Here is a 26157-nt window from a genome sequence, read left to right on the forward strand (position 1 = left end):
ATTTGTACTATTATGTCCTATTTCAGGATGTTGAACTTGATGATGTACCGGGTGAAAGCCCTTACATTGGGAAATCTAGATACAAAAGGAACATGTATGCTGTAGAAGGCTATATCCCTAGCAAGGCTCAGAAGATGCAGATGGGAAATCTGGAAGAAGCAGAAGAACAAAAGATTCAGAAGCTGAAACTGAATATTCTCCAGTCACTAGATGCACAACTAGAAGAAAAAGAGAGAAAGGTTAAAGGAGGTACTTCCAACCTCCCCTCCCCTTGCAAAGTTAAATGTAGAAAACCTTTCACTCTGTGTGTATTGTCTTCCATCTGATGCTCTTGATTTCTGCTGAATGTTAAAGCTGACAGTTAAATTACTGACTCAACAGCATCTGAGTATCAGTCTAGTGAGGCGAGGGCTGAGGTGACATTTGAATACAAGACTTCCCAGTTTACACTCCTAGCCATTACAGTAGGTTTCAGTAGGCCAAAGGAATGGGTTTTACCAAAGGAGCTTCAGATCTCCTTCAAAGTGGAGCAGTTCAGCAATTTTAGACCCTGAACTTAATGGTCTAAAGAGGGGTGGCCATATGTGTTACATCAGTGTTATGTTAAAGCAAAATCCAAACAAGTTTGCCAACCCTGATGAAAAGGAAATGCTCTGTGCATGTTCCACAGTTTAAAGCCAAATCATGGCACCATCATGACTACAGAAATAAAATGTGGCTTGCTTCTGCCACCCCAATTGTAAACACTTCTACTTGGGAATAAGAATCATTTGGTTATGGAAAAGGATAACATGTTTATCTAGTAACAATAAATAACCATGTGCAACCATGTACAAGTTTAGTTGGTTATCTCTTGATTATAAAACATTTTACAATATAATAAGAAAACATGCTGTAGCAACCAGAAGCAGGCCAGGTACAGTACTGGACCTGTTTGTCACTGTCCTCCTCATCTGCTGTTCTCTGGGTGGTTATTTGGGGCCCAGATTTAGGCCCAAGACCCAGCTCTAGTCTGCACTATTATTCAGTCACTTGAATGCAACTCCATTCAAACTGGCTCACGATTGACCTTTTTCCTAACACCTTCCTAATTTTTGACCTGCTAGATCTCATTCAGTAAATCTATGTAAGCATATACATAAAAGACTACATATAATGCAATCCAAGCCTGCTCAGAAGCAAGCTCCATTGCCTTCAATTGAATTTATTTCCAAATCAGTGTATATAGCACTATAGCCTAAAAGACTTGCAGCATCGACAAACTTTCCTGTGCACTTCCCTGGATTGTGACCGCTGCTTTCTACCCTTCTGGAGACATTCACCATAACTGCAACATATGTCCATGTTGGCACTGGATAGCTGCAATTGGCATGTCTTTATCATTTGTTTCTCATTTTCCCAGCCCAAGAAAAATTAACAGAATTGCTAGGTGAAGTAGCCAATGCAGAGCACCGTGTTTTAAAAGCAACAGAGGAGCTTAAACTAGTCCAAGATGTTGTGGCTCAGAAAAAGGTATGTATATAAGCCTCTACTCCCCTGCTAGGTTCTCCCCTGGAGCATTCTGTACATATTTATAGGCACAAGGTGAAAACATTTCTCTGTAACTATGGCCTTTTAAATGTGTTTGTGGGAGGGGGGTATTGATTCATTTTTGTTTCATTCTGTATCTTGTGTTCTCAGTTTGTATTTTTATGTTGTATACACATTAATGCAGTATACAAATTTAATAAACAACAATGTGGCAATAAACTGAAACAATTGAAAAGACCTGTTTATTTTTTTGTGCATAATTGCCAAATTTCAAGCATTCCAATCTAATGCTTGGGGGCTGCACAGTAAAGCTGCATACCTTATTCCAACACTTGGCCATATGTAGCACTAAGGAAAAAGGCAGGTTTTCATAGATGATAACTTTTCCCTGTGAAATGCAGTGATAGACTGATAGCCCTGTGGATGTTTACTTGAGATGCATTGGCTGCATTGGGACTAACTTCTATGTAAGCATTTATAGAATTGGGCCCACACTGCAGAATTCAAGTTCACAAGGAAAATCACTGAATCATATTTTTAAACCATACAGCTTGTGTAGTCTCTGAATCCTTTGTATCTCAGTCTTAGTTAGGTGTGTTTTCTGTTTGTTCAAATCTAGATGTCAGACGTGGAAAAGGATTGTCTTAGGCAAGAGCTAAGCAACAAGATACTTCTCCTAAATCAACTACGAGAAGAAGCTCTAGAACTAGAGAAAGAGATGGAAAGGCAGCAGGAAGACATGGCCAAAAAAGAGAAGGAGTTAGGAGAACTGCAGCGTTTTATAGATTCTCTAGATCCTGAAGACCCAAGACATGTAAGTTTTACACACACATATATACATGAATTCAATATATATAGTATTAATAGGAAATGCCAAATAAATTATTGAATAAATATCCAGTTAGCAGGAATAAAATTAGAATTTGGTTTTGTTTGAGTAATAGAGTAAATGACACTGTGCCCACAGGATTGTAGGAAAACAGTTCTGCTAAATTTCAGTGGAGTATCTTTGCCCATTAAAATATATTTTTTCTAAAGAATTGTTTCAAAAATATTTTAATAAACGTATACAGTGTTTGACATTTAACTAGCACATTGCTGAAACATCATCAGAAAAGTTCATAGGTTCAGATGCCGTTCCCTAGGTTCTTTCCTTCATATAATGAAACAAGCTTCATTTATGAAAAGAAAATATATGCATTCATGGGGTGGTGAATATGTATTAGTACTGCATCTTAGGGTGATATTATTATTAATTTGATCATTTTATGTTTTTATTTATTTTATATGGTACAGAAGTTACATTTTGAGAAAACCATTGCTACCACAGTAAACAATAAGCAACATGTCCCAATAAAATTACTGACTTTGGTCGTGCTATGTAATAAAGTTGAATTAGATTACTCTAAGAGATTATGCCATATTTTCCCATGCGTATTGGGTGGATTCCTGCCATAGTCTGAACAATTTATGTATTACATAAACATTTGCCCTATGTTATAAAAGGAATAGGAATTGTGTTTGCCCTTTGCTGCTCTGTCCTAACATGTTAATTTCTTAGCCAATATTATTGTCCATATTCTGGTGTACCAAGAATCAATGTTAAGCCCAGTGCCAGTTTTCCAACAGCCAGGGCAATTATTAATTTGATATTGGAACTCTGGAGTCCTGGTCACAACATTTTCAAGTAATAAATGGATTGGAAGCAAGCTACTTCAAGGTCTGCTTCTTTCTGTATCTGGTATGGAGAGCCTCTGGCCCACTGGGCCTTTTTCGTCCACACCCAAACAGTCTTCCTGAGACAAGCTTGCTTCTTCCATACCATTCTGCAGAAATCTAGCCATGCAGGAATACATCTCTTCCTACATGGTCAGTTTGTTTTATTTTGGGTGTGTGACAGGAGTTTCCCTTTCTCTGTGCACAGCAAGCGAATGCAGAAAGAGATTTACTGCCTAGTCAGCTTGCTATGTTTCATCTCTAGGCATTGAGAAAGGAGATACAGTCATACCTCGATTTAAATATGCTTCAGGTTGAGCATTTTCAGGTTACACTCTGCAGCGACCCAGAAGTAACGGAACACGTTACTTCCGGGTTTCGCCGCTCGCGCATGCGCAGACGCTCAAAATGACGTCACACACATGCACAGAAGCGGCGAATTGCGACCCGTGCAGACGCACAGTCATGGGTTGCATTCTACTCAGGATGCGAACAGGGCTCCAGAACGGATCCCGTTCGCATCCAGAGGTACCACTGTACTTTTTTCCCAGGCCTGCCTGCCTTCTCCAGAAGGAATGTTTGGGTGGCCGCAGGGACCCATTCTACATTGTTCTTTTAAAAGCATGGCTGCAGTCTTTCAGATCATGTGACAGATAAAAAATACCATGTGTGAACATTCCAGATAATGGACTACGCATGCTCAAGATGGTCAATCAGCCATCCTCAGTCTGCATGGCAAACTGCTTTTGAAACTGAGTATGGAGATTTGCTATTCCAAAAAAAAAGTCAAAATGTTCCACAAGGTTCACCTAATAGCTCTTTGTATTCTAGCCATTATCCTTTTTAAATCAATGTGGGAAGCTGCCTTATACTGAGGAAGTCCACTGTGCCATATAACTCAATACTGTCTACATTGACTGGCAGCAGTTCTCCAGGGTTTCAGGCAGGGGCCATTTCCAGCCCTACCTGAACATGCTGGTGATTCACCCTGGAAGCTTCTGCATTCGAAGCAGATGCTCAGCCACTGAGCTATAGTCCTCCCTCTATTCAGGTGCTTATATTACCTTCACATGACATTTCAATCCATATTCACACACAAATATGATTCATTTGTGCCCTTGTCTTAAGAAGCAACCATGTGGCATGACCCTAAGCATGTTTATGCTAAGTAAGCCAACCAAGCTCAGTATTACTTGTTATTAAACATATTTTTTGAGCTATTGCAGATGAGTTTGTGGTTTTTTGAAATAGTATGCACAAAGTCTTATTTCTCAGGAAAAGTTGATGCAGTCTGCTGCACATCCTAGGCTAAGTTCTAACCTCACATTGGTTAGAAATATTTTAGCAGGACAGAAACAAGGAGAAGTAACAGATTTCCTTCTCTCCGCAAGGCAGCATGTGATGCAGACACACCCTAAGAGAAAAATGGTCATTCCTTCTAAAACAATGTAGATTGACTGGTTTCTTAATCTCAAGATGACTCATATTTTAAAGTTGCCTTTAACTATTTTGGGTGTGGACAGCTTTGTTTAATTGATCACACAGTATAAGAAATGCAAACTGGACCTACATTTATTGGTGTAACTGTATAAGCTTCTTGGTGTCACAAAGCTCTAATTAGGCAGACCAGACCATTCCACTGTCCCAAGAGAGCAGTTTTGCATAATTAAGGCTGCAATTCAGTGCATACTTTGGACTACAGTAGTTGCACCAAGCTTAGTTGGGCTTGCTTCTAGCTAAACATGCAAACAACTGGGCTACAAGAATCTGATACAAAGTTACCCCCATAAATATTAGTTTCATTAAAAAGATGCATTCATTTTAATAAACCAAACAATTTTATGTTGGCACAAACAAACTATAAATGTTAAGAGATCCATATTTTGCAAAAAGGAAAAAAAGTTTTGCAAAACAAAAAGTTAGTATAGCCTTTCATGCTTTCCAGTTATGTGGATATACTTGAAGTCTCATTCATATCTGGCTTATTTTAGAAGCTCAGAGGCTGATTATAAAAAGAAATTGTGAAGTCAACAGTCCAAGACCTCAGTCTCTCCAATAATAACTTTCCGTGCGTTTCAGGGAGGCTTTCTAAATGAAAGGAAACTGCTTTATTTAAGCTCAGCCTCTTGGAGAGTGGAGCTGCCTGTTACAAGCTGTAGAGTTGATTGGCTGCCTGCACTGCTTCCTGTGTTGTGATTTGAAGCAAACAGAACACAGCCCAGCTAGCTGAAACAAGTAGGGATTGGAGCGCATGTTACCACTGTGCAGGCCTGACAAAGAGCTCTCACAGCTCCTGGGGCTTAGTTTCCCCCTTTCAAACCACATCCTAACCAAAGTGCAACTGTCAAACAGAAAAGTTTGGTGTACGAGACTAGACACTAGATAGAGATTAAGAGAAACCGTGTTTGAGCTGAGCTACTTTTTCAGTACTGCTCGTCTTTCACAATGAATTCCAACTTTTAAGTGGGGCTTTCAACACAGGATTTGAAAAGAAGAAAAGACAAAGCAAACGCTGTAAGTGCCTCCCTCTCCCCTCCCTCAAAATACCATTGAGGAATCTCAACAGCAGCGTACAATTTTAGAAGATAACATTGCTAAGTTATAGATACTTTTAAAACAGGACAAACTTGACTTGGCTTATTATGGATATTTGGACATTTGCCTCTTTTGTTATCTGCTCAGAAAATTAAATGAAGATTTGGTATGGGGATAGTCTGATAAAGTGAAACTTTTGCTTCAGCCATTTTGCATTACCTCAGTATTTAGGAAAGCATGCTTTTTCCTGGGATTTTAACTAATAAGGTTTTTGTTTTAAGTGTAATTGGTGGAGTTGTGCATTTATTTTAAAAGTACCATCGGATAGTTGGATTGCATTTTTGTATTAACTATTTTTTGTGAGGGCTGGTTCTGTACTCTTTTTGCCAATTAGCACTCTGCTATTTTTGGTTCATAAAAAATATGTACCATGTTGGATGCATGTTGGATGCCTAAAACCATGAATGGAAGTAGTCTGCCCTGTAAGATTTGACACTGTGTTTCTAAGCCAAGCAAACACTATCAAGCTTATAACCAAACTTGTCATTGTAACAGTTTCATTCAACTGTGGTGAAGTATGGTACTTAAGAGAAATGGTACACATAGCTGTGTTCAGTTGACACTGGTTATAGCAGCTTGAATAAATGTGCTATTGACAAAATAAAATAAAATCTGGGTTGTAGATTTTGGGGGGAGAAGTATACAAATAATATTTTGGCATGAAACTGAAATTATTGGCTTATATTTTAATGCAGAAGATCTAGTATCCAATTTCTTTAGCACCCATTGGAGAGAGGCATATGAGGTTAGTCTGACTGGGTTGAGAAGGGTTTACAGAATGGTCTGTGTAACTTAAGGGGAGAATGGTAGTGTATAAGAAGCACTGGACTGCAGCTACAGCACCCGTGGGTTGAGTTGTATCATTCTGTAAGGCAGAATACAAGTTACATTATACCCTGATGTCATCACACTGTACACTTCCCTATTTGGAGGTAGAGAGACACTTAGCACAGTGACATTGGGAGTGAAGGTTAGAATTACACTTCAGTTTTACAAGATACTATGTGCACCATCTCCTAATTACCATGCTTAATCTGAGGGCACAGTTGAATGAAGCTGTCACAATGGTATGTTTTATTATTAGTGCTCAACTTTACAAGGAATGCATGAGTCTCATATTGGTTAGGCGTTCAGTATATATTGGGCATGCTGAGTTGCCCCCAACATTGCAGAGGCCTGTCATGTGTGTAAAACAACATACATGTGCCACCCCCCCAACTCATCCAGGCCAACTCAGCATGCCACACACCCCTTCACCACACCCCTAGCAGAGGACAAGCCAGTACGAAGATGCTTCTCGTTGGCAATCTCCCACTCTCGCAATCTCCACCAGAGCACTTTCCTGGAAGGTGGCCTGGTGATCATCAAAGGGAAGGGCCAGCGTTTCCTACTGGTGCATCCCTTTGAGGATCATAGTGGATTTAAAAAAAAAAAAAAAATTGAGGCAGTGCTGCTTGAAAATTTTAGGGAGCCCTGCCCCCATGGCCCCTCCACAGATGGCACCAGTGGTATGTATAGAGGCAAGAGAGAGAAGAGAGCACAGATTAATAAATTCTATGTAAGCTGCTAGCCACTTTAAGGATTTTGTTTTAAAAAACAGGCTTCAAATGTTAAAAATAAAAGTTCTTCCAGGTAGAAATTCCAGGTGTGCAAAGCCAACTCAACTAATGCAGAAGGAAATAGTTTGGCGAAAGGTGTGAGAAATGATGTGGCCTACCAGCTTCACAAAAGTAGATCCCTGTGGGCTTCTCCCAGAAGGATATACTGCTTATAAATGATTTTTCGACTGTTCAACAAAATAAAATAAAAAACATATACATTTAATAAAATAAAATAAAAGATTTTTCAAACATTTTCAAACTTCCTGCAGATTGTTTGCTCCTAAGAATTTATATATGCTGTGGTCAGAATTGTAAGAAACTTGAAGCCCATCTAGCTGAAAGCCCTGTGACTGAAGTAACATTGTCCATTTACATAATTAGGTTAATCATATAGGCAAAGCAACATACTTCAACGGTAGAGCACATGCTTTGCATGCAGGTCCCAGATTTCATTCTTGGGCTTTAAAGACCCCATCAGGAACCCTGGAGAGCCCCAGCCAATACTAAATTAACCAGTTGCCTGACTTGGCATAAGATAGCTTTCATTGTTCTGTACTGTGAAGTAGAGATGGGGAAAGTTTAGCCTTCCAGATGTTGTTGAACTACCAACTCTCATTAGCCCCAATCAATATAGCTAGTGCTCAGAGATGATAGGAGGTGTAGTCCAGCATCATCAGAAAGTTCCCCGTCCCTGCCGTAGAACATTTGTGGCAAGGGTGCAGGAAGATCAGGATTGTTTGGGGTGCTTTGTTTGTTTTTAAACTACTGCCCTGAGATGTCCATTTAACTTCCACTCACAGGCTCATATGAAGGCTCAGAAAGCAAGCAAAGAACAACAACTTGACATGATGAACAAGCATTACAAGCATCTTGAAAGTCGCCTGGATGACATGCTGTCTCGGATTGCAAAGGAAACTGAGGAAATTAGGGACCTGGAGCAACAGCTCACAGATGGTAAAAATGTTATTCAAAACAGACTTTAGCTCAGAGGCTTTGGGCTTTTCCATAGTTTACATAGCATATACAGATTTTACACTCTACAGGCAACAGTTCTTAAAAGTACATATGCATGCTTTTAAGTATTTGCTGTAGGAAGTGCTCACTTAATAAATGCAGCAACCATGTTTGTTATTTGAAATGTGGAGCTATCCTTAATACATGGCATGAGATTAAACTCCATCACCTTGGCTCTCCCTTCTGGGCACACCAATACCAGCCAAATTCTGAAAGCCTCAAAGCAGCATTCTGCCTCTCCTAGCAGGAAACCCATAAATGGCATCCAGGTTATCTTTCCAGCTCACTGAAGAGGTTTGTGGGATGACTTTATTTGATGGATTCAAGTGAGGTCACCTACTAGTGTAAGATACCTGCTACTGTTGTTTAGTCAAGTAGAATTTTTTTATCCTGACGTTATTTCCCATTTGTAGTATGAGAACTCTTGGTGGAAGTCTCTGGAGATTAGTTTCCTGAAGAACTCTTGTTGATTTTCTCTTAGAGCAGTTAGGAAAGTGAGGAAAAGTGGCACTACCTAGAGAAATGATGAGATCCTGGTCAAGAGAAATGGAACTTTCCACCTAACTTAAAATTTGTGAACTTTTACTGGCTAGGTTTAAAGAAAAAATGTATAGTTTCTGGGGGAAAACATTGTCATTGCAATTCCTGGTTATCCAGTGCTGTATTTCTCCCTCCCTTCCCCACTTTATTTTAATGTTACTGTGCTACAAGTTACAAGCACAGTAAAAATGTACATGGCTGCCAGTCTTATTGGACCAGATTTCTTCTTTAAAACATAAATGTTGGGTAAATGCAAATATGCTGTCACTTCAGATACTGAAATCAAAGTTTGTGTCTCCTATGTAAGTCTATTTTGAGACATACTCAGTGATGTCACCTCACCTTCAGATAATCAGGGATAGCTCTCATGACTTTTTGGTGTTCCCTTGCAAACTGAAATACTTCTTTTTTCGTATTTCTTAACTCTTTCTCCTCTACCATTCACAGGCCAAATAGCAGCAAATGATGCACTGAAGAAAGACCTGGAAGGAATTATCATTGGGTTACAGGAATATCTAGAGAGTGTTAAGAGTCAGGCCAAACAAACCAGTGATGAATGCAAGGAGTTGCAGAGGGATAAAGAGGTGTTATTGCAAAGGCTGGAAGAACTCGAGGAGGAGAGAAACCAGCTGGAGATAGTTGCTATGGATGCAGAAAACCTGAGAAAAGTAAGATGCAAGAACTGTTATATTCCAAAAAGTCCTGATGCTTTTCCTCACTGGCAAACATAATTTAGAAACCAGGACAAACAATGAGGTTAAGATTGGCAGAATCTTTTTATTTATTTCAACAGTTTATATACATTGGTACCTCGATTTACGAACTTCTTAATCCATTCTGGAAGTCCGTTCTTAAACAAAAGCCGTTTTTAAACTGAGGCCCGCTTTCCCCACTGAGGCCTCCTGCCGCCAGTACCCTTCCACCAATCGGCTTCTGTTCGTAGACCAATGTAAAGTTCACTAACCGGAACACCTACTTCCAGTTTGTGGAATTCGTAAACCAAATAGTTCGTTAACAGGGCTGTTCGTAGACCGAGGTACCACTGTACTGCTTAACACCATAGTCTCTAAGAGGTGTACAGTGAAGTTACAAAACTGTTAAAATGGAGATAAAATCAGTTAAAATTAACCGAAACATCAGGAAAAAAATGCCTACTAAATTAAGAACGTCTTCACTAACCTCTGGAAGTTCAAGAGAAAGGCGGCCTGCTGGATCTCAGCCAGGTGGCAGTTCTACTGGGGTGGACCCACAATACTAAATCAATACTAAATTCCTCAAAGACCTCAGTGATTGGACAGGGATATATGGAATTGATCAGTCTTTAAGGATCAAAGTTGTTATGAGTCTTCTAAATTAATATAGGAATGTTGAACTTGGCCTGGTAGCATATGGGCAGCCAATGCAAGCTTTTAAACACCAGAGTTTTATGCTAGAGTAATGTTTTGCCACACTCATAAGGTTGGTGGGTGAGTGGTTGTGGCACAGCAGAAGACATACTCTTTGCTGGCTCCAGATTTGTAGAATCTCCTGACTGAAGTGCATCCAGCATCTTCACTTTACAGCTTTTGTCATGTGCTGAAGATCCACTTCTCTACCCTTGCCTTTGATGGTTAAAAAGTATTTCTGACCTACTCAAAAATGTGATTAAATGTGGTCATTTTTTTATTTTAGTGTAATTGTCTTTGTTTGTTTTAAACTGTATTAATAGCTGGTGGGCAGCTCACAACCACCTGCCACTAATCATGGTATTGCAGTTTCCTGAATCAGAGCAACTGCTGATGCTCTGTAGACCTTGGCATGTTTGACCATCCTACTTTTCTATCACTGGGGGGGGGGGGGGGAGGAGCTGGTAGGGAAAGCTTGATCATCCTTCCCATCCCACTTTTCCTCTGCAAACATCCATTTTTCTGTCACATCACACACTGGGATAATATGCAGAATTGGGAAACCCACATTTGCCAACAATTATGTACATCTTATCCTATGGACTTCAAAATAGTATGTTGGGGAGGTACGCCTCCAGTCCAGCAGCAGGGGTGGCTTAGCTCCCTTCCCCCCACCCCTTGCCCCCATGGTAGATGTGTAGGGGCACAGTCTCTGTTTCGCAGGGATACATGCTACAACCAATTTAATGGATAACTGATGAACTCAAAATTATAAAACACACTTTCGGTTCCAGGAAATTGCAGACCTTGAGCAGGCACTTGAAGAACAAAGAGAGCTCAATGAAGCCCTGCATGAGACTCAAAGGGAACATATCACATATGAGGCTGAGCTGGAGGCTGAACTGAAAGCCCGAGACATTGAAGCCAATCAGCATGAGGAAGAACTGCAGAGGCTAAAACAACACAGTCAAGTAAGTGGACATTCAGAGAGAAATGTCTCCTTTCCTTATACCTTTCATGTTTATCCCAATCCATATAGGTTCCAAAACGTGACTTCTTTTTTCTAAAACTTATCTGTAAAGAATCCAGGTTGGTAGTAGTCATAGTGAAATGGAAAGAGCTCTCAGGTAGGTGGGTGGCTGAGGGACATTTTGTCTGGTTTTCCTTGCTGCCGCAGTCCTGCCAGCTCTTCCAGTAGCTTAAACTGATTGGACTCTGGCTTTTTAACACAGTAGGGAAAGAAGACATAGCTCAGTTGGTTAAAGCACTGTGCTGATAATGCCAAGGTTGCAGGTTCAATCCCTGTATGGGACAGCTGCATATTCCTGCATTGCAGGGGTTTGGACTAGGTGATCCTCAGGGTCCCCTCCAGTTCTACAATTCTATGATTCTAAGACAGGGAGTTGAATTGCTGAAGCATTGTGATTGAGGAAGCTGGGGGACTTTATCTTACTCAATGAAAAGTTTCCTGCTGTGAGGATTCCTGTTAGGTTTGTGTTACCTTGTCACCCACCAATCAAAAAGCAGCTATTAGTATTGTCAGAAAGATGTTGATGTTCTCAATCTTTCTCCCAATGAACCTTTTTAGTTCCATGAGAAAGAGTTTTGACCCTCTTAAATGTGATTCAACTTGGTAGCAGAGGCTAATCTAGGCGTGTCAAATGCATTGGCCCAAGGGAGGTGTACTACGGTCATGGGGCTGGCCCAATCAAATAGAGTAAAGGGTCCACCCAACCCAACCCATACAGCATCCTAAATTATTGATTAAGGTTCAGGACAGATTTATAGTACTAGAACAATCAAGACATAGTCACGGTTTGTACATTGCCCATGAATACATTTTGAAGTGTGAAAAACTCTTGTGGGCACAACCCACCCCATACTGCAACTACACATGCACATGCATGCACACATTCCCCCCAGCAATTAGGCTTGAAAAAGTGTTTTTATCCACCCTCCCCACCAAGATAGGTGGGGCATGATCTCCTGGGGAGTGCAACTGGAGAGGGAAGGTTTATCTTCCTTTTCTAGGTGCTATCTCAAGGAAGATCTCTCTCACACACTGCTGCGTTTAGGTTTGAAAAATTCTAGGTAGTAACAATTTTTTCAACCCTTATGGCAGTTGTTAAGAGGTGACATCAGGGTGACAACTCCCCTGCCAACTGTGACCCTCTGCCTCTGAAATTGTTCCTCTGTTGTAATTAGACTTGAAAGAAGCCTTCTATTAGCTACAATGTGGCTTTTTCAAGCCTAATTGCAGTGGCAAAAGGGATGGTGGTGATGATCAGGCATCCATGAAAACTTTGGTGGACCAATATATGCCCACAAGTGCTGGGTTGGCAACTCATACAATATCCCATGGTTAATGGCATATTAGGATTGAGCAGCATGTTCATACTAGCATGCTACTCAAGCCTGATATCATTATGCATAAAAGAGGCCGGTCATGACAATAGGGCAAATGGAAATTGAGAAGTTTGCTTGTTTTATGGACTGTCAATGTCTTCCTTAGAAGAACAAGCTGTCCTTGCAAAATACATATTCTATTCAAATGTTACCTAATTCATTGTTTTTTTGTAGAGGAAAGTGAGAATTTTTTTCTTTTTTCTTTTTGGGATGGGGTAGCTGGAGCACTCTGCTCTCCAGGCTGAGCTCAACAAAGAAAGGCAAGCTTTAGAAAATGCCTTGACAAAAGCACAATTATCAGAAGAGAGAGAACAGGAAAATAATAAACTGCTTTCTCATCTTAAACAGCTACAGGTACAGTATTTTTTTCATATTTTTTTGTTTTTCAGAGAGCATGTCTGGCATTCTGATATATAACCTTCTTCAAAAGGCTCCAGCTGTTGAAAGTCAATCATGCAACCACCTTGTATATTCTTTCTTGTGTGTCTGTTAAAGATTAACAAGAGTTGTATCTTGGAAATCATCCAGAGTTAATAGGGGGAAATATCATGCTTTATTTATTGATAGTTTTCTGTAGCAACTAGTCATTTAGCTCCACAGGTCAGCTATGCTAGTGAAGAAATGCAGTGAAATAAGTGTTATGTTTAGTCTTCTTACATTCTTATACAGTCAATGCAAGAAGAAATCATTGAAAGCATATAATGGTAAAAGTGACCTCTGAAATCTCTTTTGTTACAGAAAGAGAATAACCTTTTGAAGCAGCAGCTTAAAGATACTCAAAATCAACTGAATCATGCAGTTGACAGCTTAATTCATCCTGAAGAATTCTTGGCTTGTGTGAGAGAACTCAAAGAAAATCTACAGACTGGGGCAGAATTCAGGTGAGCTAAATTCAGAGGTTTCATACCTTTATCAGAAGGGGAGTTCTAGCTGCAAACACTTGGCTAGTTAATGCCTAGGCAGTTCCCAGCTGTGTATCTGTCAGTGTTTGAAGATAAGCATCACTCTTTCAGATGGAGAACACTCTGCAGAACACCTCTCTTTTTTTGTAGTTGTATGAAATGGCCTTCAGTCTCAAAGTAATATGTTGCTGTCAAAATGGATGGAAAGACTTGAAACTGGGAATCTCAGTCTTCACAAAACATCCAAAAACTGACAGACCCTATTCTTCACAACCCTTATCTCCCTCCCCCTCACTTTTCCCCCATCTTGAGTTTGCAGATATGTGTTTGCTGTAGCTGGAAAATAACAGTCTGGGCATGGGAGTGTGAATGGGGTAAGAAGTATCTCTTACCTACCAACTTGCTACTTCTCTTCAAATTCTGCTCTGCCACTGCTTTTTAGATGTTTTGGCAAAGACGTCCAACATTTAGTTTAGCCATAAGACACAGGTCTTCAGATGAGCATTGATGGTAAGCCTAGGTAGCAATTCTCCATAACGCATTTTTCTTTTTTTGTATAACTGATTATTTCAGGTGCCATAATGCAAAGGATATTTTAGGGAAAAGCCTTGCAGATCTACAGAAAGAGTTTGCTAAGGTCCTTGCTCAATCTCATCAAGAATATGAGGCCATCCAGGCCAGAGAGAGACAGCTTCAGAAGGAGATGACATCCCAGCAAGCTAAGTTGGAAGAGGCACAAGAAAAATACAAGCTGGCCTGTAACAAAGCTGCAGAAGCCAAAGTAAGAGAACCAACTACAGTCATACCTCGGGTTAAAGTAGCTTCAGGTTGAGCATTTTCAGGTTGTGTTCCGCGGCGACCCGGAAGTAACAGAATGGATTACTTCTGGGTTTTGCCGCTCGCGCATGCGCAGACGCTCAAAATGACGTCATGCGCAGAAGTGGCGAATCGCGACCCGTGATTGTGTTCTGCTCAGGATGCGAACGGGGCTCCAGAACGGATCTCGTTCACATCCAGAGGTACCACTGTACAGTGGTACCCCGCAAGACGAACGCCTCGCGAGACGAAAAACTCGCAAAACGAAAGGTTTTTTCGTTTTCGAGTTGCCTCGCAAGACGAATTTCCCTATGGGCTTGCTTCGCAAAACGAAGCTTGCCCCGGGGACAGCGGGTCTTCTCTTTTGAAGCAAGGGGCGGCGGGGAGAAGCGATCTTCTCCCCGCGGCCCCAGGTCCGGGGACAGCGGGAAGCGCTTCCCGCTGCCCCCGGACCTCTTTTGAAGCAAGGGGCTGCGGGGAGATCGCTTCTCCCCACCGCCCCTTGCTTCAAAAGAGGTCCGGGGACAGCGATCTCCCCGCAGCCCCTTGCTTCAAAAGAGGTCCGGGGGCAGCGCGAAGCGCTTCCCGCTGTCCCCGGACCTCTTTTGAAGCAAGGGGCGGTGGGGAGATCGCGATCTCCCCGCAGCCCCTTGCTTCAAAAGAGGTCCGGGGGCAGCGGGAAGCGCAGCGCTTCTTCCCCGCTGCCCCCGGACCTCTTTTGAAGCAAGGGGCTGCGGGGAGATCGCTTCTCCCGGTGCTCCGAAGCGGGGCGGGGGGGCGGGAAAGGTTTTTTCGTTTTCGAGTTGCCTCGCAAGACGAATTTCCCTATGGGCTTGCTTCGCAAAACGAAGCTTGCCCTGGGGACAGCGGGTCTTCTCTTTTGAAGCAAGGGGCGGCGGGGAGAAGCGATCTTCTCCCCGCAGCCCCAGGTCCGGGGACAGCGGGAAGCGCTTCGCGCTGCCCCCGGACCTCTTTTGAAGCAAGGGGCTGCGGGGAGATCGCTTCTCCCCGCAAACCCTTGCTTCAAAAGAGGTCCGGGGGCAGCGCGAAGCGCTTCCCGCTGCCCCCGGACCTCTTTTGAAGCAAGGGGCGGTGGGGAGATCGCGATCTCCCCGCAGCCCCTTGCTTCAAAAGAGGTCCGGGGGCAGCGGGAAGCGCAGCGCTTCTTCCCCGCTGCCCCCGGACCTCTTTTGAAGCAAGGGGCTGCGGGGAGATCGCTTCTCCCGGTGCTCCGAAGCGGGGCGGGGGGGCGGGAACACCTGCCCCAGCCGCCCCGCTTCGGAACGCTGTTCCGAAGCGGGGCGGGGGAACACCTGCCCCAGCCGCCCCGCTTCGGAACGCTGTTCCGAAGCGGGGCGGGGGGGCGGGAACACCTGCCCCAGCCGCCCCGCTTCGGAACGCTGCTCCGAAGCGGGGCGGGGGGCGGGAACACCTTCTGAAGGCGGGCGGGGGGCGAAAGTCTTTGTCCCCCCTGCCCGCCTTCCCAGGGGCTTTTAAATCGCCCCGGACAGCGGAGAAGTCCTCCGCTGTCCCGGGGCGATTTTAAAATGCCGCCCGCCAGCATTTTAAGATCGCCCGGACAGCGGAGAAGTCCTCCGCTGTCCCGGGGCGATTTTAAAATGCCGCCCGCCAGCATTTTAAGATCGCCCGGACAGCGGAGAAGTCCTCCGCTGTCCCGGGGTTTTTTAAAATGCTGGGGGTGGGAAGAAAAGCCCTTGTCCCCCCCCCAGCCTTCAGAAGAGGTCCGGGGACAGACTGTCCCCGGACCTGGTCTGAAGGCGGTTTCCCTAGGAACGCATTAATTGATTTTCAATGCATTCCTATGGGAAACCGTGCATCGCAAGACGAAAAACTCGCAAGACGAAGAGACTTGCGGAACGAATTAATTTCGTCTTGCGAGGCACCACTGTATTACCAAAAGGAGAGAGAAAGGAACTTCCAAGGAGATAGCCATTCTGGTCTGTTGCAACAAAGTGTCTTGTTGTATTTCAAAGACAGAGAAGTTTACTGTGGTATAAACTTTCATAAACTAGAGTCTACTTCATCAGGTGTCCACAAATGTTTTCGCTGTAAAATTCTTAAGGAAAGAATTGCCACAATTATTTTGACAGAAACCTTGTTTAATGGTCAAATACATGTCAATCCTTTATGAATATTTGCATGATTTGTGTCTGTCTTCCTTCAGTCCCTCCTCAAAATCAAACTTTTCCATAAAGTACTTACCTTGAGTGGTAACTAAGACTTCAATTATTTGCCATAATTCCTGGGAGTGAACCCCACTGAACTCAGTGAATTTTCTTTTGAGACAACTCCTATAGGATTGTGCCTCCATCCCAATTACCTTGTTTTTCTCTTCTTTGCCTTGCTGTTGAAATTAGATTATATTTCCTTGAGGGCATTTTTTTGATATGGAATCATGAGTGATCGTGTGCATTGGTGACCCTGAATTATTATATTGGAAAACTTCAAATTGGTGATGATTTTATGTTGCCTTTTTCATGGTGTGTCTACTATTTGCAGTTTTGGAAAAGGACCAAATGTACTTGTTTGTAAAGGAGGTAAAAAGCAGAGGCTTTTGCAAAAGATTCCACATGCTGCTAACTTTATGCCCTAGGAAAGATTACAACTATCCTCAAGCTTTCATCATCTTCCCTTTGTTTCAACTTCAGATTAAATCTGAGAAGATGCAGAATGAAGCCAGAGTACATCAACTAGAGAATGAAATCCAGCATCTAAGTGAAAAGCTGAAGAATATGGAAGAAATCCAGGGCCTAACAGATCAACAGCTGCAAGAGGCTGATGAGGAGAAAGAAAGAATTCTTGCACAACTAGAATATCTGGAGAATAGGGTAGGGCTACCCCTATTAAAAAGCCTGTGACTAGTAAGGCATGTCCCTCTGTACAACACTTTAAAAAATACTGCACTATTTGCTTATATTTTAATGTGAATGCATCCTACCAGAGAAGAAAGCAAGATATACATATATTTGTGTTTGTATGTTGTTTGTTTTGTCACATCTGTTGAATAGCATTTTCCCGCTCTTTCAGAAAAAGGTGGAAGATGCTAAGGCACAAATGCAATTCATTGACATTGATAAAGAGCTGCAGGAGTTAAAGAGAGTGATATCTACTTCAGATAAACAAGCAGCAGCAGATCTCTGTGCAGCCAAAGATCAGCTCAGGTCACTCCGTGGAACTGTATGCAAAATTAATCAGGAACGCAGTGAGGTACATAATTGGTAAAATTGTAAAACCAAATTGAAACTACTTCTCTTGCACCACATAGTGTGTTTCAGTCTCTATTAGTCATTCTTATCATTAAGGTATACATTTCTGCATGGAAGCAACTTTCTTGATTTCATTTAATAATAAAATATCATGTAGTTATTATTAACAGAGAAGGCTCTGCACCTGACTGTATTGAGAACCTAGAATAAGCATAGTGAAAGAGGAACAGAGAAGGGATGGAACCACTGCTCTGGTCAAAGTATTGATTTCTTATAATCAATACTATCTTGTTTATTATATGTTTTGCTGCTATTTTATTGGGACAGTTTTGTGTTTTAATGTATGATTGTTATAGTAATGTATTGTTTCTTTTTTATTTTCTGTTATACTTAATGATTGTACAATTTTGTAAGTCACTTGGAGTTTCTTTGTGACAGGCAACTACTAAATTTATTAAATAGTAATAATAATACAAAACATCAACAATTGCATCAAATAAGCTAAGTAAAACACCTTTTCCTCTTCTGTAGGAACTTCGGGAAACAGAGAAGTTCTGTATGCTTGCTACTCAAGCTTCTAAAGATCTTGCCAGAGCAGAATCAGAAATAGAATTGTTGCAGAAACTTCTGAAAGAAAAGGAGGAATGGGTAAGTTATCAGTCCCCTTACTGTACACATTGATAAGAAACACGAAATAGAGGCAAGAGTGAAAAATTCTTACATGAATATGAAAACTATGAGGCTTAGTGATGTGTCTCCCATTGAGTTCTAAAAATTCAAGTCCTGGTCAGATATATTGATTTCAAGGGACAGAAAATCTCAGTGATATACAAATGTTCAAATTGACTGAGCCAGTAATGATTTAATCTGCCTGGAGAGAGAGAAGTCAGGACATGGCATGTGAGGCCAAGACTTGCTCATTTTAAACCCCTTTTCAGAAAATAGGATCAAAATGGCCTGTAGAATCTTCGTCTACATTTTTTTTACATTGTGCACTCTGATGTTGCTTTACTCCAATGTACACAAGGGCAAAACATGAGAAAATATGACTAAGATGCTTTTTAATAGTTTCAGAGTGAAGTGGGAAAAGCTGATGCCGAGACTGCAGCTTCTGCTTTTCAGAAAGAGGAGATTGGTAAATTAAAGCAGCTAATGAAATGCCAAAAAACAGAAATTGACCGACTGCACCGTGTACTAGATCAAGTTCAGACAGGTAATGCTTTCCTTCCATTTTTTCCTGGAGCATGTTTTCAAACTAATTCAGATGTCTTCCCATCATTCTCTGTCCAGGCATGTGTTGTTCCACCCATTGTCCAGGACCAGCAAGGTCATGTAGTCCTGCTTTGTAGACCTAGGCAGGCAGATGAGGTTCCACCCTAGATTTTTTTTACTGCCTCTCTAGGTCAGAGCAGCTTTCTCATAATTTGTCTTCCAGTGGGGGTGGGGGGCGGGGGTGGGTAAGTGTTGTGTCTCAGAGTCTTTTAAAGAAACAATTGGGGTCTACCCAACTAAGTTATACTCAGAATAGACTAATTGAAATTGATGGATCTAAGTCATGCCCATTATTTTCAATGGATCTACTCTGCATAAGACCGGCATTGGATACAGCCCTTGTTTTTTCTTCCTTAAGTTTATTTTCCCTGTTATTTTTTTTGCCCAAGCATGGGGCTGCTAGAGATCGCGCATGTCAGCAAAAAGAAAATAGTGTATGAAAGGAAGTCATTTAAACTGCTGAGATGCAGGTTTAAAAGCACTGCTTTGAGTGTCAACCTCCTTACTACTATCTCAGCTATTGAGATTCCATCCAGCAAAGGAAGTATTGGTATAAATGGAATGCTGAGCCTGATTTTTTTTGGGGGGGGGGGTTTCTTTAATTAACTGTAGTCCTCACAAATATAATGGGCTAAAAATCTAAATTCTTCTGCAGGCAATAGGGAAGAAATTGAGAGCATATTGGATGAAATTTCTGCACTCAGGCATGCTATATCTCACCAGAATGACGCTATCACCAGCATAATGAATCCACTGCAACGGAGGGGCCATCTGTATTATGTGCCATCATCGCAAGTATGAAAACTAGAGTGGCAAATGATGGAAAGGAATCAGATATGGAGATCTTTCCCCACCTGCTTTAGAAGCACTTAAATTAATTTAGAAAAATCATATTCGGAGATAACTTGTAATTTTCCATTAATATAGTTGGGAAAGGTCATTTTATTCAAAGTCCTTTGCCTCAAGGAGAGCCCCTTAAAAACAGGAATTCTCCAAAGTTAACCATTGAAATATTTTGAGCCTTCTGAATCTGAGGCCTAAACTACACATTTATTTAACAAAATTTATATACTGCCCAGTTGTAAAAAGAAAAGTTTACGCTTTTCTCCAAATTCTTGCTTTTTCCCTTTCTCAGCCAATTCCCTCACCCCCTTGGATAGCAGACATGTGGAAACATGCCACAACCTGGAGAAAGAAGAAATGCTGCAGCTTCTGATAGCTATTTGTGATGAAAATATATATGCCTTGCACAAATAGCTGAATATAAATCTTTACTTGTCAGGCTGGCAACATTTGAACAACAAGTATTATTTACAAAATCCTCCAGACAGTGTCTGCATGAAGTCCCCACACCTGTCACCTTCACAGTGAAGACAGAACTACGTAGGATAACTAACCAACTTCCAACTGCCAGCTGCCATCTCCTTTCTCCAATACCATCTATTCTTTGTGAAATACATTCCCAATGAAATTACATTACAAATACTAACAGTTTGTTGAATAGCTTCAAGCAATGCTTAGACATGGACTGCCTTCATTTTATTAATAGAATTCTTCAGTTTTTGTGCAGTGCATTTCCAAACATGTTGCTCAAGTCTAACTTTTTGCTTTGTGTGTGTTACACCTGCTTGGAGTTTAACCCAAGCCACCACTCAAAATGAAATTTACTTAGTCAAATCTCAGTCACGTTAGTTGCCACTTTTAATAGGCTTATATATTTATATAATCACTGCTGTTGTTTATTTATACATGGATAGTTGTTGCATGCTTTTCTGTTTGTGTCCATGTATACTGATCAAGAAGCATATACTTTCAGGCAGCATAGTGTTGTCCTAGTGTTGGCTATTCATTGTAAATACCGCTTACTAGAACAAAAAAACTTTCTGTGATTTGTAAGACAGTATAAAATACTCACTTAAAATACCAATCAAAAATGGAAACAAGAGACATTAAAAAATGAAAATATAAAATAAAATCAGTATTTTTAAAGGACTTACATCTACTAAAATCATGTGTCAAAAATGCATGCCTGGGTATGTTTGCTGGAACAGAAATGTTTTTAGCAGATAGTTAGACATGTTTCGCTTGGTGGAAGAGCTAACTTTGGCATTGACCAAACTATTAACTAGCTTATCTAAGTTGCACATAGGAGAGTATTTCCTTCCTTCTGCTAGTGCCTTTAGATTTTTTGCTCCTTTGATGAATGGCCCTTGTTCACCTGTCTTTGCCTTGAACTCTTCCAGTTCCTTATCAAAGAGCACACAGATGGCAGCAGGGACTTTCTCCATGTAATATTTGCCTCAACACAAATTGTTCATTATTCTTACTTTCACTTTCTTAAAAATGTTTTAAAGACATCCACTCCTGCATCTCAGAGTACCAAGGATTCTGGTGTTGGCCTGCAGTGTCCTATGTTGACCCCAATAAAAAAAGGGCAGAGCAAGAAGGAATGTTCCATGTGTCCTGCTGCCAGAGGGTGCTTGGTGCATGCACCAGGCAGGAGTGACCTGCAAGACTCTCCTTCCAATGGAGGTAAGTCAGTTGGCTTGTCTTCCTGTGTCTGGCAGTTGTTCTTGTGCTTTTGTTCATGGCTGTCTAGCAAGAAACTGTTCTCTGCTGGTGTAGGAAAGTCACCAGGTTGGCCTTTTCTCCTCTTGCTAGCTGAAGAGGCATGGAGGAAAGCTAAGATAGTTGTCTTCTTAGAACCCCTTTCTGCCTTCCTACTTTGAAGCCTGGCATGGGCAGACCACCCTATTTTTGTAGCCATTCTTAACCAATATCCTAACTGCATAGGAGCAGCTCCATATATATTGCTCTTATGTATTGCTATTCTAGAGATTATTTGTTATTATATTTTATTTTTTGATAAGTATGGCCTATTTAATAGCCCCCCCCCCCAAATTTTTCATCATGGCACATAAAAGCATTTCATAAAATTGCAATAAAATTAGACAGGTAAACAAGAAAAAATAACATCAAATATATAATCAACTTATTAATTTTATGTATCTTGTCATTTTTATCATGTTTCTGTCCCCATCTTCTATTGAGGGCTTTTAAACTATGCCTTTAATCTCTTAACGTGGATTATTTTTGTTGAAACCCAAAATTCAGGGATCCAAGAAAATGGAGAAGTGAAGATTCACAGTGCCTCATCTTTTGTGCCACCCCCTGGCTCCATCATTTACACTCTACTTCCAGATGGTGCTCCAGCCCCTCCAGCAACAGTGGTGTGTGGCCCACCTTCTCCTGTCTCTGCCAATGGAGGACCACTTGCTGCTACTACAGTTATATATGGTTCATGTCCTGCTGGAGCTCAGCTTGTATATAGCCCTCTTCCTGCTAACTGTTCAATGTCTTTTGGAACACATCACTGCAACATACCTGAGCATCATAACTTGGTAAGATTCTTGGCTCATTTGAAATTAGAGTAAGTATTTTGCCTTCCCATTTTCGGCAATGGGAGGGAATTAACTGTGTCATCCCCAGAGCTGGTTTCTGAGATGTGATTGAGAAATGAAGATGTTTAGGACGTGTTCTTCAATATTTTCCACCTCTCTGCTGGTAAAATGACTACACCAGTGGAGTTTCTGTAGGTGGGGGCCAAGGGGACTTCAGTGTCATCCTGTTGAGATACCTACATTTGCGCTGGCAGAGCAGCACTTACACTAGCGACTAGAAGTTCCTTGGGCCCCTTAGTCAGCAAACTGGTGACTTAGCCAGGAGTTTATAATTTTTTAAGACCAACTGATTTCAGCTTTATAAAGAAGACTCTTTTTCCTGCTGAGTCTTTCAAACAAGGAAATATGTACAGCAGAGCTTTCCAAACTTCATGTTGGTGACACACTTTTTAGACATGAATCATTTCGCAACACAGTAATTCAGTTCTACTAGCGAACCGGAGATTCCAGCCCCAGGTGGAGCAGTCACACAACACACCTACACACTGCAACCGACACACTAACGTGTCATGACACACAGTTTGAAAAGCTCCACCTTGCACATATTGGGAGAGAAGTACCAGCTGATAACACATGTTGCCAGCAGTGCATCATTTTGTGTAGAAGTAAATTGTGAGTATATTCTTAGAAATAAGTATTTACCAATACTGTAGGTAATTCCAGGGTAGTGAATCAATATAAAACTGGGAGTTTATTCTTTCTCTTTGGAAGTCTTTATATATCCGTTTTGTTTTATATATCTGCAATTGCCGTATTTTATGTAAAATACACTAAACCTCAAGAACGGGTACAAATGGTTACCTGCAGCACAGTTTTCCAGGCATTATTATTTCTATTTCACTTTCATGTAGTGAACACTATAATAACTGATGCTGAGATTCATATCTAAATATACAGTGCACAGAGCCATGGCCAACTGTGACTTCCCAGGTTGTCTCTGCCATGTGCTTCCACATCTTTTCAGACATGTATCTTCATTTCAGATCTTTCTCTGGTCTGATTCACACAATGCTTAATGATATTTAATAAAACTTAGATGAAGCTGAGGCATCTGGCAGATGTTCACTTAAATTTTGGTTTAACACATCACAGAATAGTTAAAAGCACCAGCAAAAGCCTCTAGAGCAGTCTGATTTTTTTGCAACTCACAGCTTTATAGCTTTTCATCAGGGACAGTCCTTTATAAACCTTGGTTAATAAGCAATCTTTAACCTTTGTTAATAAAACCATAGTTAAGCTGCTGGGCTGGGTTCACACATAACACTAAGCTGCAGTTTAATATACCATAGTTTAATAAACAATGGTTTAGCATTCTGTGTCAATCAGACCACTGCTCAATGCACATCATGCAGTGAACAAGCTGGAAGCATTATGTCAGCAAGTGAAGCTCCCTTATATAATCAGCAAGAGTACCCGTTTCATTGCACTGTTTATATTCATCTGTTGCAGGAGAACGAAATCTCAAGGCTAAAAGACAGCATAGAAAACTTAAAGTCTCAACCCAAAAGCAGTTGTCCTAGATCCTCTCATCGTGAACATGATCAAGAGATGGATGAATTGCATCAGGGCATTCAAGATCTGTTGAATGAAAGAGAAGAGCTGGAGTACCAAGTAGCAGAGCTGCGTAGAATAGCCCAGAAACGGAATAAGCGGAAGTGAGGATGCTGTATTAAATCTTTAACAAGTCTCCTAAGTATTTTTCCCTCTTTGCTCTCCACTCAACAGTGCCACAGAAGCCTGTTGTGTATGCGCTTTCAGCAGGAAGAAACTAAAAACTCCCTGTAGGAAGTTGCTTTCTTCCAAATCAGATTGTCCAGTTCTGATTCAGTATTGCTTACTTTGACTGGCAGTGACTTTCTGGGGTCTCAGGAAGAAGAAATCTCCCATCACATCGTAGTAGTCTTCTTTTCTTCTTGCAACTCAGCCCAACTCCTCCACTTCAGACTACAGTATATTGGGGGTGAAAGTTGAATTGCCACCTGCTTACCATGACACAGTCCTATTTTGGTTCAAACAAGTCATCCCCCCCCTGCCCAGTTGAACTTGCCTGCCCATCTTTTATTTTACTTTGCCCACAGATTTCTTCCAATGTGAGATCCTTTACCCATAGGGTAATTGCTCCCCCCCCCTTTTTTTTTTAGAGCTGTGGAGAAAGTAATAGTAGAGGGTTGCAGTATTGGGGAAAACAGTGCTTGAGTTCCCAGGGGTCAGCCACTTTTTGTTATTGTTTTTAGAAAGCTATATAGGGAGATCAGCTAAAATTGAGGGAAAGACAGGGAGTGGGACTTGTGGGTTTTTGTTTGGGTCACCTTCCTTAAGAGAATCTAGAATTTTAAAAAGCTATTGATGGCTATTCACTTTCTGCATTAACTTCTTAACTCTCTTGTGTTTTAGAGCCTTCATTGATGGGCACCTGAGTGGCCTGATTTCAGAACTGGAGTTAGAGAAATCTCTCCAGCACCATGAAAACATTGTGGATGAAATAGAATGCATAGGAAAGACTCTCCTAAAACGACAGGCAGAACTCAGGGAGGCCGACAGACTTCTTGCTGAAGCTGAAACTGAACTTGAAAATACTCGGGGGAAAGTAAGGATTTTTATTACTTTGTTTCAGGAAGATGCAGAGAAACTTTGAATTACAAAGGAGATCTTAGAACTCCCCACATCTCTACACTTTGGCTACAAGTAGAATAGTAGTATATGAAATAGGAGATATTTTTTTCTAATGCTTTTTCTTTCTCTAGACCAAAGAGACTATTCAGAAATACAACAGTGCTAAACAGCATTTGTCTCGGATGGAGAAAGAAGCTGAAGAGCTTGAACGGCGGGCTCAGGTGATGGCTCTGAAGCTTGTAAATGCAGATCGGCAACTAAGGTAAACCAAAAATGTTAACATCACATTATTTGGTCCTATATAGCAAGGGTGGTCATGCTGTGGTTTAGGAGGCACTTGTGGCTTCTGGGCAGATGCACCACACATGACTGAAGAAAGATAGAAGCTACACACTTGTTTATGGTTTCACTGGATCCCCTCATTCACCACAGTAACTATGTAACAGCTACTCTGTGAAAGGGACTAGAGTGACAGGCAGACAAAGACACCCTGGTTTCTGGATCAGCTGGGAGCCTGTTACAAATGACATGATTGTTTTAATTTTTTTATAATGCAGCTGCTTTGGTAAGAATCATCAATATTTCATTAATAGTGTTGGTTTGTTTTCATGGTGTGCTTAGTCATTTTATTACATGCCTCGTCTGGAGCCTTTTTGAGCCAGCATCCTATATACTAATAGCAAACTCGGCCTCAAAGTGTGGATCCTTATGTAGGACAAATAGAACAATTGTCTCATAACAGGGATATATTAGCAGGCTAAAGCTGGGATGGGGTAGAGGAAATATACCCCTCCAGCAGCCCGGTAAAAGTTGAGCATGTTCAATAAAGTTAATGGAAGTTGATGAGAAAGGTCCGTTTCTGCATGCATACATGTCTCACCACATCATCTGTCTTCCAGACATAAGCTGTGGGGTCAAAGCAGCTAGGTAGGGTGTACTCACTTTAAAGTGATTGGTGTATTGAGGGTGTTGGCTGCATGAAGATTCTGAAGTTTTGTTCTTTTGTCTTAGATTCTAGAACTTGCAACTTTGATGGCCCATGATTTAAGAATAAAAACCCTATAAGAATTTGGACCTAT

General features: G+C 41.3%; 1 protein-coding gene across 3 annotated transcripts in view; it reads left to right on the forward strand.

Annotated features, from left to right (window-relative positions):
• Window positions 1-26157, forward strand: part of CNTRL (centriolin) — a 62333-nt gene that overhangs the window by 17872 nt on the left and 18304 nt on the right. For 2 of the 3 annotated variants that reach the window (XM_080990758.1, XM_080990757.1), the window contains 19 exons: window positions 27-249; window positions 1403-1512; window positions 2150-2344; window positions 8243-8396; window positions 9444-9664; window positions 11176-11352; window positions 13007-13141; window positions 13526-13668; window positions 14263-14470; window positions 17175-17354; window positions 17554-17733; window positions 18264-18380; window positions 18801-18945; window positions 19660-19799; window positions 21359-21536; window positions 22119-22405; window positions 23915-24120; window positions 24860-25052; window positions 25210-25340. In XM_080990758.1, the coding sequence (XP_080846884.1) occupies window positions 27-249; window positions 1403-1512; window positions 2150-2344; window positions 8243-8396; window positions 9444-9664; window positions 11176-11352; window positions 13007-13141; window positions 13526-13668; window positions 14263-14470; window positions 17175-17354; window positions 17554-17733; window positions 18264-18380; window positions 18801-18945; window positions 19660-19799; window positions 21359-21536; window positions 22119-22405; window positions 23915-24120; window positions 24860-25052; window positions 25210-25340 (3323 nt within the window). Of the gene's footprint in view, window positions 1-26; window positions 250-1402; window positions 1513-2149; window positions 2345-5502; window positions 5761-8242; window positions 8397-9443; window positions 9665-11175; window positions 11353-13006; window positions 13142-13525; window positions 13669-14262; window positions 14471-17174; window positions 17355-17553; window positions 17734-18263; window positions 18381-18800; window positions 18946-19659; window positions 19800-21358; window positions 21537-22118; window positions 22406-23914; window positions 24121-24859; window positions 25053-25209; window positions 25341-26157 lie in introns of those variants that run through there. The other variant, XM_080990759.1, reaches the window with a different exon arrangement.

This window comes from Podarcis pityusensis (genome assembly GCF_964106645.2).
Source record: "Podarcis pityusensis genome assembly, chromosome: Z".
Lineage (NCBI taxonomy): Eukaryota > Metazoa > Chordata > Lepidosauria > Squamata > Lacertidae > Podarcis > Podarcis pityusensis.